Consider the following 15,619-nt stretch of genomic DNA (forward strand, 5'->3'; position numbering starts at 1 on the left):
CAAGAGCCCTTATTTAATCTTCCATGAGGATAGAACGGAGTTGAGGATTCGTCAACAATTTCTGCTGTAGGTGGTTTCATCGTTCCACATGAACCAGCCTATTGTGGTGCCAGTGGCTACTGACGCCTTCGCGGAGTCAAAATCTCTCAATGTTGTCAGGGCCTTGAAGATTTATGTTGCCAGAACGGCACAACTTAGGAAAATGGAAACCTTGTTTATCCTGTATGCTGCCAACAAGATTGGAACGACTGCTTCAAAGCAGACTATTGCGCGCTGGATCTGCAATACGATTCAGCATGCTCATTCTACGGCTGGATTGCCGTTACCGAAATCAGTGAAGGCCCACTCTACCAGGAAAGTGGGCTCATCCTGGGCGGCTGCCCGTGGAGTCTCGGCATTACAACTCTGCCGAGCAGCTACTTGGTCGGGTTCAAACACTTTTGCAAAATTTTATAAGTTTGATACCCTGGCTGATGAGGACCTCATGTTTGGTCAATCGGTGCTGCAGAGTCATCCGCACTCTCCCGCCCGTTCTAGACCTTTGGTATAAACCACATGGTTCTTGAAGTGTCCCCAGCATCCTCTAGGACGTAAGAGAAAATAGGATTTTGATATCTACCGGTAAATCCTTTTCTCTTAGTCCGTAGAGGATGCTGGGCGCCTGTCCCAGTGCGGACTCTATCTGCAGTTATTAGTTATTAATTATGTTTACACACAGGTTGTGTTTCTGTTATAGTCAGCCTGTTGCTGACATGGTTCATGCCGTTGACTGGAGTTTCTGTTAAATGCCATGTTGTACGGCGTGTTTGTGGTGTGAGCTCTCACCTTAGCTTAACAATAAATCTTTTTCCTCGAAATGTCCATCTCCCTGGGCACAGTTCCTATAACTGGAGTCTGGAGGAGGGGCATAGAGGGAGGAGCCAGTTCACATCCCTTCAAAGTCTTAAAGTGCCCATGTCTCCTGTGGATCCCGTCTATACCCCCATGGTTCTTGAAGTGTCCTCAGCATCCTCTACGGACTAAGAGAAAAGGATTTACCAGTAGGTATCAAAATCCTATTATTACTTGGTAAGTAATGTTTCAGCTGTTGCTGAAGGTTTTCAAGCTCGTTAGCTTGATGTGCCCTGTATGTGTGAGCTGGTATGAATCTCGCCCCTATCTGTGTATAATCCTTCTCTCGAAGATGTCCATCTCCTTGGGCACAGTTTCTAGACTGAGTCTGGTAGGAGGGGCGTAGAGGGAGGGGCCAGCCCACACTCTCAAATTCTTAAAGTGCCAATGGCTCCTGGGGGACCCGTCTATAGCCCATGGTACTAATGTGGACCCCGGCATCCTCTACGGACTACGAATAAAAAGGATTTACAGGTAGGTAATTAAAATACTTTTTTTAATTACCTACCGGTAAATCCTTTTGTTGTAGTCCCTAAGGGATATTGGGCGCCCGCCTCTGTGCTGTGACTTTCTGCAGATTCTCTGTTATGTGTTACCTCTTCAGCTGTTGCTGTTTATGTTGCCAGCTGTTGCTGGCCAAGTTATGTTATGGTGTGCTGGTGTGTAAATCTCACCACACTTATTATTATGTTCCTTCTCTCAAGTATGTCATTTCTTGAGAGAAGGAACATACACAGATAGTTTTACCTATAACTGCCTGTGAGAGGAAGCATAGAGGGGAGGAGCCAGCACACCCAGTTGAAGAAATGTAAAGTGCACTGGCTCCTTTGGACCCCGTCTATACCCTATCGTACTAATGTGTCCCCAATATCCCTTATGGACTATGAGAAAAGGATTTACCGGTAGATATCAAAATCCTATTTTTGTCCCTTCTGCTCACTACCTGGGGGTAAATAATATCACACAACATATTAATCGTGAAATGAGAGGATAAAGAGTGTAGTAATACATTTGCAGGTGCGCACATAGCAGGGGATTCCTGTTGCCCAGATCCTTTCTGAAGTGAGATCATAGAGACCCTGCCTGTCTCCTCCCACATTCTTTAACTATTTACTGTTTCCTGGTGCAGCCAATCAGAATAGAGCGCGGGGAGCCCAGGATGTAGAGAGGGGACACAGCAATGAGTGAGGCATGAAGAGGGTGCTTCAGAAATGTTACGGCCCATATAGATAGTTACTGGTAGTGGGATTGTCTATCAGAGCATAATGCAGCTGTCTATATATTACTATAGAGATGTCATCCACGCCAGACACTAGTGTGACCCAATGTTGGTGATGTGTATACGTCCACTGTAGTACTTTCACTATCACACTGTGAGAGGCTGCTGCTATATATTGTTATATACCAGAACGTCATCTGATTAGTACTCAGGCTTATGCTCCTTCTACTGATATAAATGGTCAGATATTTGAATATGTTACATGTGTTTAATGTGATGTTATGTTAATTATTTTAATTATTATATTTATTTCTAGATAATTACGTGGTGCGGATCCAGAGACTTTGAGGATGGACATGGACCGGAGTCACACAAATGAGAGGATATTACATCTCACCCTGGAGATCGTCCACCTGCTGACTGGGGAGGTGAGGGGATCTGGGAGTGTCACAATGACATCACTTCTATCTATAGTAATAATACCGGGACATGACTAAGGAGGTGAGTGGATCTGGGAGTGTCACAGTGACGTCATTTACATCTATAATAATAATAATACAGGGACATGACTGGGGAGGTGAGGGGATCTGGCAGTGTCACAGTGACATCACTTATACCTAGAGTAATAATGCAGGGACATGACTGGGGAGGTGAGGGGATCTGGGAGTGTCACAGTGACATCACTTCTATCTATAGTAATAATACAATGACATGACTGGGGAGGTGAGAGGATCTGGGAGTATCACAGTGACATCACTTCTATCTGTAGTAATAATAAAGGGACATGACTGTAGAGGTTAGGGGATCTGGGAACGTCACAATGACATCACATATATCTACAGTAATAATACCGGGACATGACTGGGGAGGTGAGGGGATCTGGCAGTGTCACAGTGACGCCATTTACATCTATAGTAATAATACAGGGACATGACTGAGGAGGTGATGGGATCTGGGAGTGTCACAGTGACATCACTAATACCTATAGTAATAATACAAGGACATGGTTGGGGAGGTGAGTGGATATGGGAGCGTCACAGTGACATAACATATATCTATAGTAATAATACAGGGACATGACTGGGGATGTGAGGGGATCTGGGAGTGTCACAGTGACATCACTTATATCTATAGTAATTATACAGGGACATGACTGGGGAGGTGAGGGGATCTGGGAGCGTCACAGTAACATCACATATCTATAGTAGTAATACAGGGACTAGACTGGGGAGGTGAAGGGATCTGGAAGTGTCACAGTAACGTAATTTACATCTATAGTAATAATACAGGGACATGACTGGGGAGGTGAAGGGATCTGGGAGTTTCATAGTGCCATTATAGATCTATAGTAATAATACAGGGACATGACTGGGGAGGTGATGGGATCTGGGAGATTCACACTGACATCACTTATATCTATAGTAATAATACAGGGACATGACTGGGGAGGTGAGGGGATCTGGGAGATTCACAGTGACATCACTTATATATACTGTTTAGTAATAATACAGGGAGATGACTGGGGAGGTGAGTGGATCTGGGAGGCTCCACTTCTTATGATTCTGGACTCCAGGATGCACCTATTTAGACATATTCAGGATAATTAATAAAAGGTTTGTACATTTGGATGTAGCTGGTAATATGAGGTGTGACCTCCAGCCTCTGTGGATCCTTTACAGAAACAGTAGTATCACAGTGTTACCTCTCCTGCATCTCCACCACTCTCAGTGGGCGGCTGTTCTCAGTCCTCTGTTTTCCTCCAGCTCCCTCCACATCATCATCTTACTGTCTGCACTACTCTGTCCAAGGCACGTGATTCATCTGTGGGTGCCGACCATATACCGAGGACACTGAGTGCTGGGCCCACTGAGGATGGCGGGAGACGTGCTATATACACTCCACTATCCTGTATACAGGAAATGGTTCCATGTAAGATTGGAGTTGTCCTCATATATTACACTGTTGTGTTTTTTGCAGGTATTCCCTAAAAAGTGTAACTTCAAATAGGCAAACTAATTAATTTACTTTCAACGTTGTCTCTATCAATACACAGGGTTACACAGTAGTGAAGAAGACATTCCTTGACCATCTGACAACCATTAGCTGTGCCTCCATCACGGTGCCTCCACCTCAGTCACAGATACATGAGAGGGACGATGACCAGAAGATCCTGGAACTCACCAACAAGATCATTCAGCAGCCATCTGGAGAGGTGACTACTGGGAATGGGGCATTATACAGTAACACCAGGGGATGTGTCTGGGTGATGACTGGAGAGGTGACTGCTGGGAATGGGCATTATACAGTAACACCAGGGGATGTGTCTGGGTGATGACTGGAGAGGTGACTGCTGGGAATGGGACATTATACAGTAACACCAGGGAACGTGTCTGGGTGATGACTGGAGAGGTGACTGCTGGGAATGGGGCATTATACAGTAACACCAGGGGACGTGTCTGGGTGATGACTGGAGAGGTGACTGCTGGGAATGGGGCATTATACAGTAACACCAGGGGACGTGTCTGGGTGATGACTGGAGAGGTGACTGCTGGGAATGGGACATTATACAGTAACACCAGGGGATGTGTCTGGGTGATGACTGGAGAGGTGACTGCTGGGAATGGGACATTATACAGTAACACCAGGGGATGTTTCTGGGTGATGACTGGAGAGGTGACTGCTGGGAATGGTGCATTATACAGTAACAGCAGGGGATGTGTCTGGGTGATGACTGGAGAGGTGACTGCTGGGAATGGGTCATTATACAGTAACACCAGGGGACGTGTCTGGGTGATGACTGGAGAGGTGACTGCTGGGAATGGGTCCTTATACAGTAACACCAGGGGACGTGTCTGGGTGATGACTGGAGAGGTGACTGCTGGGAATGGGGCATTATACAGTAACACCAGGAGATGTGTCTGGGTGATGACTGGAGAGGTGACTGCTGGGAATGGGGCATTATACAGTAACACCAGGAGATGTGTCTGGGTGATGACTGGAGAGGTGACTGCTGGGAATGGGGCATTATACAGTAACACCGGATGGACGTGTCCGGGTGATGACTGGAGAGGTGACTGCTGGGAATGGGACATTATACAGTAACGCCAGGGGATGTGTCTGAGTGATGACTGGAGAGGTGACTGCTGGGAATGGGGCATTATACAGTAACACCAGGGGACGTGTCTGGGTGATGACTGGAGAGGTGACTGCTGGGAATGGGTCATTATACAGTAACACCAGGGGACGTGTCTGGGTGATGACTGCAGAGGTGACTGCTGGGAATGGGTCATTATACAGTAACACCAGGGGACGTGTCTGGGTGATGACTGGAGAGGTGACTGCTGGGAATGGGACATTATACAGTAACACCAGGGGACGTGTCTGGGTGATGACTGGAGAGGTGACTGCTGGGAATGGTGCATTATACAGTAACTCCAGGGGACGTGTCTGGGTGATGACTGGAGAGGTGACTGCTGGGAATGGGGTATTATACAGTAACACCAGGGGACGTGTCTGGGTGATGACTGGAGAGGTGACTGCTCGGAATGGGACATTATACAGTAACTCCAGGGGACGTGTCTGAGTGATGACTGGAGAGGTGACTGCTGGGAATGGGGCATTATACAGTAACTCCAGGGGACGTGTCTGGGTGATGACTGGAGAGGTGACTGCTGGGAATGGGGCATTATACAGTAACACCAGGGGACGTGTCCGGGTGATGACTGGAGAGGTGACTGCTGGGAATGGGACATTATACAGTAACTCCAGGGGACGTGTCTGGGTTTTGACTGGAGAGGTGACTGCTGGGAATGGGGCATTATACAGTAACACCAGGGGACGTGTCTGGGTGATGACTGGAGAGGTGACTGCTGGGAATGGGACATTATACAGTAACACCAGGGGATGTGTCTGGGTGATGACAGGAGATGTGACTGCTGGGAATGGGACATTATACAGTAACACCAGGGGACGTGTCTGGGTGATGACAGGAGATGTGACTGCTGGGAATGGGACATTATACAGCAACACCAGGGGACGTGTCTGGGTGATGACTGGAGAGGTGACTGCTGGGAATGGGACATTATACAGTAACACCAGGGGATGTGTCTGGGTGATGACAGGAGATGTGACTGCTGGGAATGGGACATTATACTGTAACACCAGGGGACGTGTCTGGGTGATGACTGGAGAGGTGACTGCTGGGAATGGGGCATTATACAGTAACACCAGGGGACGTGTCTGGGTGATGACTGGAGAGGTGACTTCTGGGAATGGGACATTATACAGTAACACCAGGGGACGTGTCTGGGTGATGACTGGAGAGGTGACTGCTGGGAATGGGACATTATACAGTAACACCAGGGGATGTGTCTGGGTGATGACTGTATCACTGTGTGTGTCAGGTTCCTATAAGGTGTCAGAATGTCACTGTCTATCTCTCCATGCAGGAGGGGGAGTATATAGAGGAACACAGGGGTCTGTACAAGGACGTGATGATGGAGAATCACCGGCCCCTCACATCACTGGGTAAGACGAGACTGTCATGCATTGTACAGGGGAGAGCAGGTATGGGGTCCCCTATATACACACATCATCTGATAATCACATATATACACTGTACTCAGTCACTGTGTGTCTCCTACAGATGGACCCAGTAACAGAGATACCCCAGAGAGATGTCCCCGTCCTCTGTATTCCCAGGATTGTACAGAGGAGAATCACAGGATCCCACAGAAGGATCAGGTAGGTGGGATTTAGGGTCTCGCCAATATACCAAAGTGACTTTTAACTGCTTCGTCTGTATTAAAACTGTGTATCATACACTGATATTATACTGTTTAATCTCAAGTAATGACATCAGACATTATTAGAAAGGTGTTTTTTTTGTGGGTTATTTAGGATGAATTTCTGACTGATAATAATGCAGAATATATAGTGGGAGAAGAAGAGACGTATTTTACTGATAATATGGCAAAACATACAGAAGAAGAAGAAGAAGAGTCGTATGTGACTGATATGAAAGAAGAATTTATAGAGGGAGAAGAAAAGACGTATTTTACTGATAACATGGCAAAACATACAGAAGAAGAAGGAGAAGAAGAAGAGACGTATGTGAGGGGGGATCAGCAGTGTAAGGAGGAGCAAATACCTACAGCCATCAGCACAGGTGAGTAATAAACACTTATTACAGAACAGTCACATGTTCTCCTTACTCAGTCACTGCAGCAGTTTCTTATTCTACACCCTCCTCTGTCAGTACAGACTAATGATGGAAATGTATCTGCCCAGTGGGAGATTCAGGAGCCATCAGCCCCTATTTCATTAACGTCCTAGAGGATGCTGGGGACTCCGTAAGGACCATGGGGATAGATGGGCTCCGCAGGAGACATGGGCCCTGGGCAGCAATATAAACCTCTTATTTGGCAAAAGAGAGCATATATACAGCTGGACACTGTATATATGCATGAGCCCCGCCAATTTTACTCTTTTAGCGGGACTGAAGCCCGCCGCCGAGGGGGCGGGGCTACTCCCTCAGCACTCACCAGTGCCATGTTTTTCTCCACAGCACCGCTGAGAGGAAGCACCCCGGACTCTCCCCTGCTTATACCATGGTAGAAGAGAGGGCTTTAAAGAAGAGGGAGGGGGGGGGGGCACATAATTCGGCACAGATAATAATAACAGCACTACTGGGTAAACATTAAATTGCTGTGTTTTTCCTGGGGTATTAGCGCTGGGTGTGTGCTGGCATACTCTCTCTCTCTCTGTCTCTCCAAAGGGCCTTGTGGGGGAACTGTCTTCAGATAAGAGAATTCCCTGAGTGTGTGGTGTGTCGGTACGTGTGTGTCGACATGTCTGAGGTAAAAGGCTCTTCTACGGAGGAGATGGAGCAAATGTGTGTGTGTGTGGTGTCTCCGTCGACAACGCCGACACCTGACTGGATATGTGGAGTTAAGTGCTGAAGAAAATTTATTGCACAAAAGATTAGAGAACAGACAGTGGGGTATATTTACTAAGGTCTCGATTTTGGCCGAGATGGTGTTTTTTCTTCCAAGTGTCATCTCAGGAATTTTTTTTTTCAAATAACTTTTTATTGAGTCATCATGAAAGTCACAAAAAGCAAATAAATCATAAGGTTATAATTCACAAACATTAAGATCAAGTAGTATACATCAACAATGTCTACATTAAGGGTATCAAGGTAACCAACTAATGTACACAATTACATGCGGTACAGTCGCACTGCATATAAGTAACTATTACTTATCCGCCGCACGACCAACGGAATCGTTTTTTTAGGCTGCGAAACCTTCAGCCGGAGCGTATTCTCAAAACGGGCCTATATGGGTACTACGCTATCCCCCGGGGCTGTGCTCACTACCTCTGACCTTTCTTAAGTCAGGGTCTTCAGTGCTTCGTTACTTACCTTAAACGGATTTCTGACTCTCGCGGACCTTTTGATCTGCTGTACTACTAATTGCTCCTTTTACCTTATACACTGTTAACGTGAGATGGCCTTCTCCCACGCCACCACGTGTTCACTTCACGGGTGTCCTTTGACGAGATCTCGATTTCCGGGGTTCACACAAAAACCTTTATTTGCATACACATGCTCTTTCTCTTCATATATACTTTGATTTTTCTGTACAGAAAATTTCTTTCATTCAGGTAACACAGGCTAATCCCAGAGGAGATGCAACGAGAGAAGGATCTTTTTTAAACTAAAATTTTGGAAACTGAACAAATCTGTGCTATTATCGCGTGGCTTCCGTATCGCCTACTAAAACAATGCTATCGTGTGATTTGTATCTAGTGGGCGTATCTGTACGCACATTGCGTAATTTACGCCACGTGTGTAGGCCTTTGCGTTGCGTACGCTGTCTCGCACTCGGTCAGAGACACGTGTACACAGGCCGGATACTCCCGCAGTAACACAAATAACACGCTTCTATAAACGCAAACGATATTTAACTATAATCGTTTACCAAGCACCACACAGTGTCTCCTGTATAACCTTTATAACTGGGTCAGGCTGCGTGCGTGTTTTACAATTACTCCCTTAAGTATTAATCTTACTTTTAACTAAATAGCAACAAATTTTCTCAGCACGTGATCAATGCCAATGGCAAACAGAAAGGTAGATATGTGAAAGTACACAAATGAAAATACAGGTGTGTTGCGTGTGCTATATGCACCAATACAGAAATTAAAACAGGTTTAAAAGACAATAGCTTAACGTTCTTAGCTTTCGGATTCGGATCCCACCAGCATCCCTACAAACCAAGCGGAGCAGACGCTTATCTAATCAGCACTACCATATCCCCGACCACCAAATGGTTAACAGGGGGATACTACCTTCCTGCCCTTTGCTGATGGATAAAGTCTGCCTGGTTCCGCTAGGCTGTGGATATGAGGAGGCCCGGACGATGCCCCCAATTGATAATGTCAATTATTACCTTAAAACATAAGCTATATACTATTTACGGACTAAGTACGCTATTGGCGCACTGAGTACCGTAAGGGTACGCACTTAGCGTAGCTGACGCTAGGCCGTGGGCGCGATGCACGAGCGACACGTATGCTCACAGAATCACGCTTAGTATCGAGCACGCTATAGGCGTCCCGAGCACCGTAATGCTACGCTATTGGCGTAGCGGACGCTGCGCCGTGAGTGAGACACGAGCGGCGCAGACGCTCACAGAATGTTACACAGAAAACCTTATTAACCACACACAGTAAGGGTAAGCTTATACTCTAAACCTTGGCAATGTAATACTACAATGATGTAACGCTTATTAACCTTGATAATATGTAAGCTGTTTGAGCGATTGAGACGCTAAGAAAACCCTTTACAGTAACTAGTGAAAACACAAGACCTGGTTTGGATTTAAAAACTTTGTGGATGATTCTTTAGAGTGAAAAGGGAAAACACTACAAAACTAACATCAAAATCTAAACAGAATAACAAGGAATAATATGAACAATAGCATACAATCGCAAACACGAGCAAACAGAATGAGAATAAATGGCAAACACAAAGGATAACAAAATGGCTACAGAGAACAATACATACGTGGGAATGATTCAAGAGCGCGTCCTGGATCCAGCCCTCATCATTCAATGAGAAAGCCTTTCAGAGAGAGTAAGTGACTGGCTCAGGCAATGGTGGTCCTTATATACACAGCATACAGTAACAATACAATGGTCCCTATAATCTCATTGTTCATTGGACACAGGAATGTGTCTCTGCATTATAACAAAAGGTCATAGGTGGGTTCGAGCAGGTGGGCTGTGTCTTTCTCCAACTGCTCAGGTGGGAGGTATCCTCAGGTTTCCCGCCGCATGGATAATGAACAGCAAATACAGTAAATGTCTATTAACTACTTTTGTACATAAGTATACGCAGGAGCGAGCAATCTCTTCCTAACCAACACCAAAATGTTACCATTAAAATACTCTACAGCTGGATACTAGACACCAACCTTTATCTGACCCTTCCTATCATGCAAAGAGGAATCTCTCTGTCCAAGAACCATTTACACTAAACATACTTGCTGACATTGTTTATGGGAATAATATCTATAAAACACACTATTTGTGTTAAATGTATTACGAACGAGTCGCACGCTAGACGCTTACAAACTCCGCCGTAAATACTCATCTCCATGCGCATGAGACGTTGGAGCGTCCCCTACGCAACCTGGGGGGATGCGTACGCACGGGAAAGTGGGTGCCCGAGCAGCGGTCATGTGCATTGGGGTTAGTACAAGGCATGTGAATCATGATATTTTTCGACTTTGACACTCAGCCAGCAGCAAAATCCTTAGGCCAGTATAATCTTAAAAAAGCGGGAAGACGGCGCTATTAAGGGGGCGGAGCTTCTCAGAGCGGACCCAGCAGCGTTCAGCGCCATTTTCCTGCCTGCAGCTGCCTGTGAAGAGTAGTCCGTCCAGAGCAACTCCAGTTATCTATATGGTAGAAGGGGGGGGGAGGCTGTGTATAGACTGTCACCTATTAAGGGGCACAGTCAGTGCTGTTTAAGGGTCTCCCTATACCTGGAAAGCGCTGTGTGTGGGTTGGCTCCAAACTCTGTCTCTTTGCCATTATTGGGAGGGGGGAAACTCTGTCTGCCCTTTAACCTGTGTGTATGTGGGGTTTGCAAGCAACCATGTCTAGAGACTGTCTCATATGCTGCATAGGATATATCTTCTCAGTATGATCCCATTCCATGTAATCAGGATTGCACTGTTGTAGCGCAGATCCCGTTTATGGAACCGGAGTGGTTTGCCTCTATTAAGGGGTTTATTTCTTAGATTTCGGAGAGGGTTGCATAGACTGAGAATGCAACTCAGGTATTGCAGTCTTCTATGGTAGTATGGTCCGGTTCTGTTCACTCGGGCCCCCCTGCGGTACACTATCAAAAACGTGCTCTTGCCCAAATTACGCAAGATGGCACGGATACCGATTCTGACACGGCAGACGGTGATGGGGATGTGTTGAGGGGAATGGCATCATTTGCTAAGGAGGTGCAGTTGATGATTGAGGCCATGCGGGATGTGTTGAATATTGCAGACACAATTCCTGTGTAGGTTGAGGAGGCTTACTTCACAGACATTAAGAAAGCCTCGCTAACCTTCCCTGCTTCTAAAGAATTAAATTATATATTTGAAAAATCCTGGGAAAACCCGGATAAAAAATTCCAGATCCCCATACAGGATTCTGCAAGGTTTCTGGTAGAATCCATGAAGGATCCGGGTTCCATGGCTGTGGGGATCTCCTCCATGTCCGTCTCAGCTCGCAGGGGTCTCTGGCCGCGCCAATGGTCTGCGGACGCGGAATCCTGGAAAAGTGTGGAGAACCTACCCAGGTCAGGCTCTTTTTGTGGAGGCGCTGGATGCGTGGATTGCCACAGCTACCGCGGGTAAGTGTCCTTTTCTTCTCTCAGCTGCACCGGCTATGAAGAAACTTTTTTCTCCCAACACGTCACGGTCCTTTCGGCCCGCTAGGACTAGAAAGAATAAGCCCTCTCACACCTTCTTTAGAGGTGGTCGTGCCAAATCCAAAAAACCTGCAACTGCAGGTTCCCAGGACCAGAAGTCTGCTTCTGGTGCCTCAAAGCCCTCAGCATAACGGTGGACCGCACAGCCTGGAGGTAGGTCAGGTGGGAGCGAGACTCCGGCATTTCAGCCACGTCTGGGTGTCGTCTGGCCTGGATCCCTGGGTACAGGATATTGTGTCCCAGGGGTACAGACTGGAGTTTCAAACTCTTTCACCTCACCGAATCTTCAATCAGGCTTGCCAGCTTTGCCGGCAGACAGAGCTTTTCTACTGGACGCTGTCCGAAAATTGGAACTGTTGGAGGTCATTGTTCCAGTTCCACCTCATCAGTTAAACAAGGGTTACTAAGCAAAACTTTTTAAGGTACAGAAGACGAATGGAGGAGGTAACCGGTTCGTTCAGGCCAATACTGAGCTCGTTAAACCCTTATCTCAAGGAGTTCAAATTCAAAATGGAGTCTCTGAGAGCGGTGATTTCCAAACTGGCGGAGGGGATGTTCCTGGTGTCCCTGGACATCAAGAATGCATACCTCCACATTCCGATGTGGTTGCCGCATCAGGCTTACCTCAGGTTTGCACTGTTAGCCGATCACTATTAATTTAAAGCACTGCCATTCGGTCTCTCCACGGCACCGAGGGTCTTCACCAAGGTGATGGTGGAGATAATGGTTCTCCTCCGCAAGCAGGGGGTGAACATAATTCCATATCTGGACGACCTGCTGATCAAGGCATTGTCCAGGGAGAAGTTGTTAAGGTCCATTGCTCTCACAACGCATCTGCTCAGGGAGCACGGTTGGATCCTGAACCTTCCAAAGTCTCATCTGGAGCCGACAAGGAGGCTGTCTTTTTCTGGGGATGATCCTCGACACGGACGTGCAGAGGGTGTTCCTACCAGTGGAGAAAGCGTTGGTGATACAAACAATGGTCTGTGATGTCTTGAAGCCTGCCCGGGTATCGGTTCATCAGTGCATCCACCTGCTGGGGAAGATGGTTGCCTCCTACGAGACTCTGCAGTACGGAAGGTTTCATGCTCAGTCCTTTCAACTGGATCTCCTGGACCAGTTGTCGGGATCCCACCTACACATGCACCAGAGGATACGTCTGTCACCAAAAGCAAGGATTTCACTCCTCTGGTGGCTGCAACTGCCTCACCTTCTGGAGGTTCGGGGTTCAGGACTGGATCCTTCTAACCATGGATGCAAGTCTCAGAGGTTGGGGAGCAGTCACTCAAGGGAAAACCTTCCAAGGAAGGTGGTCAAGTCAGGAATCCTTTCTTCCAATAAACTTCCTGGAGCTGAGAGCCATGTACAACAGCCTTCTTCAAGCAGCACACCTTCTGCAGGATCGGGCTGTTCATGCGCAGTCAGACAACGTGACCACAGTGGCCTACAAAAACTGACAAGGCAGAACGAAGAGCAGGGCTGCAATGTCAGAGGTGACAAGAATCCTCCTCTGGGCAGAAAGGCACACAGTGGCGCTGTCAGCAATCTTAATTCCAGGAGTGGACAACTGGGAAGCGGACTTCCTCAGCAGACACAATCTCCATCCAGGAGAGTGGGGCCTCCTCCCGGAGGTGTTCGAGGAGGTAACAGGTTGGTGGGGGGTTCCTCACATAGACATGATGGCCTCCTGCCTCAACAAGAAGCTGCAGAGGTACTTTTCCAGGTCGAGGGACCCACAAGCAGTGGCGGTGGACGCACTGGTAACACCGTGGGTGTTCCCGTCAGTGTATGTGTTCCCTCCACTTCCTCTCATTCCAAGAGTTCTGCAGATTGTAAAAAGAACAAAGGTTCTGGCACAATCCTCATTGCTTCGGACTGGCCAAGGAGGGCTTGGTACGCGGATCTGCTGGACTTACTGCTGGAAGATCCAAAGACTCTGCCTCTTCGGGAGGATCTCCTACTACAGGGGCTGTTCGCTTATCAATACTTACCACGGCTACGTTTGACAGCATGGCAGTTGAGTGCCAGATCTTAGCTCGGAACGGTATTCCGAGCGCAGTTATTCCTACTATGATACAGGCTAGGAAGGGAGTGACGTCTAAATATTACCATCGAATTTGGAAAAAGTATGTGTCTTTGTGTGAATCCAAGTGTCACGATCCGGGTATCTGGACGCCATTACCTGCCGTTCAGGTATCTTCTGAGACTGGCCCAGCGTTCCAAGTCCGGATCTCATCTGTGTCCACACTCTGTGCATCCCTCCTGTTGTTCTGAGACACTACTACAGCGACGCCATGTTTGAATCCAACATGGCGTCTCCCGTCCTCTGCGGCCTCCGCCGCCGTTCCTGTAATATTGCTGCAGGTTCTCAGAGTGGTTTATTATGCCTGCCGCGGTCTCCACGTGTCTCGGCATATAATTGCCATCTGGCGTCTCATGTCCTCCGCGGCTGGCGCCGCCATTATCACTATGTTTACACATTACATTTCTAACCAGTTTACCCTCCAGGTTCCAGCATGGGCGCAGCCATGTTGGATTTGATCACATGCTCCAATTCCTCCAATCCACCATCTCTGAATCTGCATAATTGCCTAGCTAATGCCTGCATAGCAGCAGGTATAAGTATCCTGTGTCTAGGCCAGATAGATGTCCGTGCTTTGAATGTCATACCTTGTTCCAGTCTCTCTTTCCTGTGGCTTGTTTCTCCAGGTTCCATTTCCTGCCTCCAGCATCCACAAAGAGACCCGCACCTGCTTTCCATCCTGCGGTGCAGCCTGACTTTACAGTCCTCTGTGGCTGTCCAGTTTCCAGCTATCTACTATCTGCTTCCAGCAGCCAGCTTTCAAACAGATTCCAGCTTCTACAAAACACCGGTGCTGATCCAGCGGATCATATCTACCAGCAGTATCCACTACCACCGGTAATCATCTATCAGCTATTCTGTTTCTACGCTCACTAGCATCTCACATCATCCACTCTGTAGTTCATCACCTGGCTGGTTCCATCCAGCACCCACTCCGTGACTTTAGTACCTGGCTGATTCTATTCAGCATCCACTCCGTGTTTTACCACCTGGCTGGTTCCATCCAGCTGATACAGCAGCTTACTCAAATTACCAGATTAACCTGTTACAACTACTGGCATGTTCCTCGGCTATCTCCACTACTACAACCAGGCCTGTGACAATGCTAAATTCCTTTGTCGTATAAACAACCCTTTATGAAGCTAAGAACACTGTACGCTGTTTACTTAAGAAGTACCGTAATGGTACGCTGTTGGCGTAACGATCGCTCGGCCGTAGGCGAGACGCTCAAGCGTCACGTTCGCTCGCGGCCCAGCGATCACAGGACACGTTATTGGTTATGTCTAGGGTAATGATTCGCTATGGCGTAGCTTACGCTCGAGACCACGAGGAGGTCACCAGCGATGCAGATGCTCACAACACTATACCTTTATGTTAAAACCTTATACCAATGAAATACACTGAATACCTTAATGTGAGTACAGGGTGT

The 15,619-nt window shown here is 47.3% G+C and overlaps 1 protein-coding gene across 3 annotated transcripts in view; it reads left to right on the forward strand.

Annotated features, from left to right (window-relative positions):
* Positions 1-2,430: 2,430 nt before the first annotated feature.
* The window catches only part of LOC135010247 (gastrula zinc finger protein XlCGF48.2-like), a 38,670-nt gene continuing 25,481 nt past the window's right edge, over positions 2,431-15,619 (forward strand). For 2 of the 3 annotated variants that reach the window (XM_063952339.1, XM_063952340.1), the window contains exons 1-5: positions 2,431-2,538; positions 4,164-4,322; positions 6,559-6,637; positions 6,756-6,853; positions 7,010-7,277. In XM_063952339.1, coding sequence (XP_063808409.1) covers positions 2,461-2,538; positions 4,164-4,322; positions 6,559-6,637; positions 6,756-6,853; positions 7,010-7,277 — 682 coding nt within the window. In that variant the 5' untranslated portion in view covers positions 2,431-2,460. Of the gene's footprint in view, positions 2,612-4,163; positions 4,323-6,558; positions 6,638-6,755; positions 6,854-7,009; positions 7,278-15,619 lie in introns of all 3 variants that reach the window. The other variant, XM_063952342.1, reaches the window with a different exon arrangement.

The sequence above is a fragment of the Pseudophryne corroboree genome, unplaced genomic scaffold, assembly GCF_028390025.1.
Source record: "Pseudophryne corroboree isolate aPseCor3 unplaced genomic scaffold, aPseCor3.hap2 scaffold_2316, whole genome shotgun sequence".
NCBI lineage: Eukaryota > Metazoa > Chordata > Amphibia > Anura > Myobatrachidae > Pseudophryne > Pseudophryne corroboree.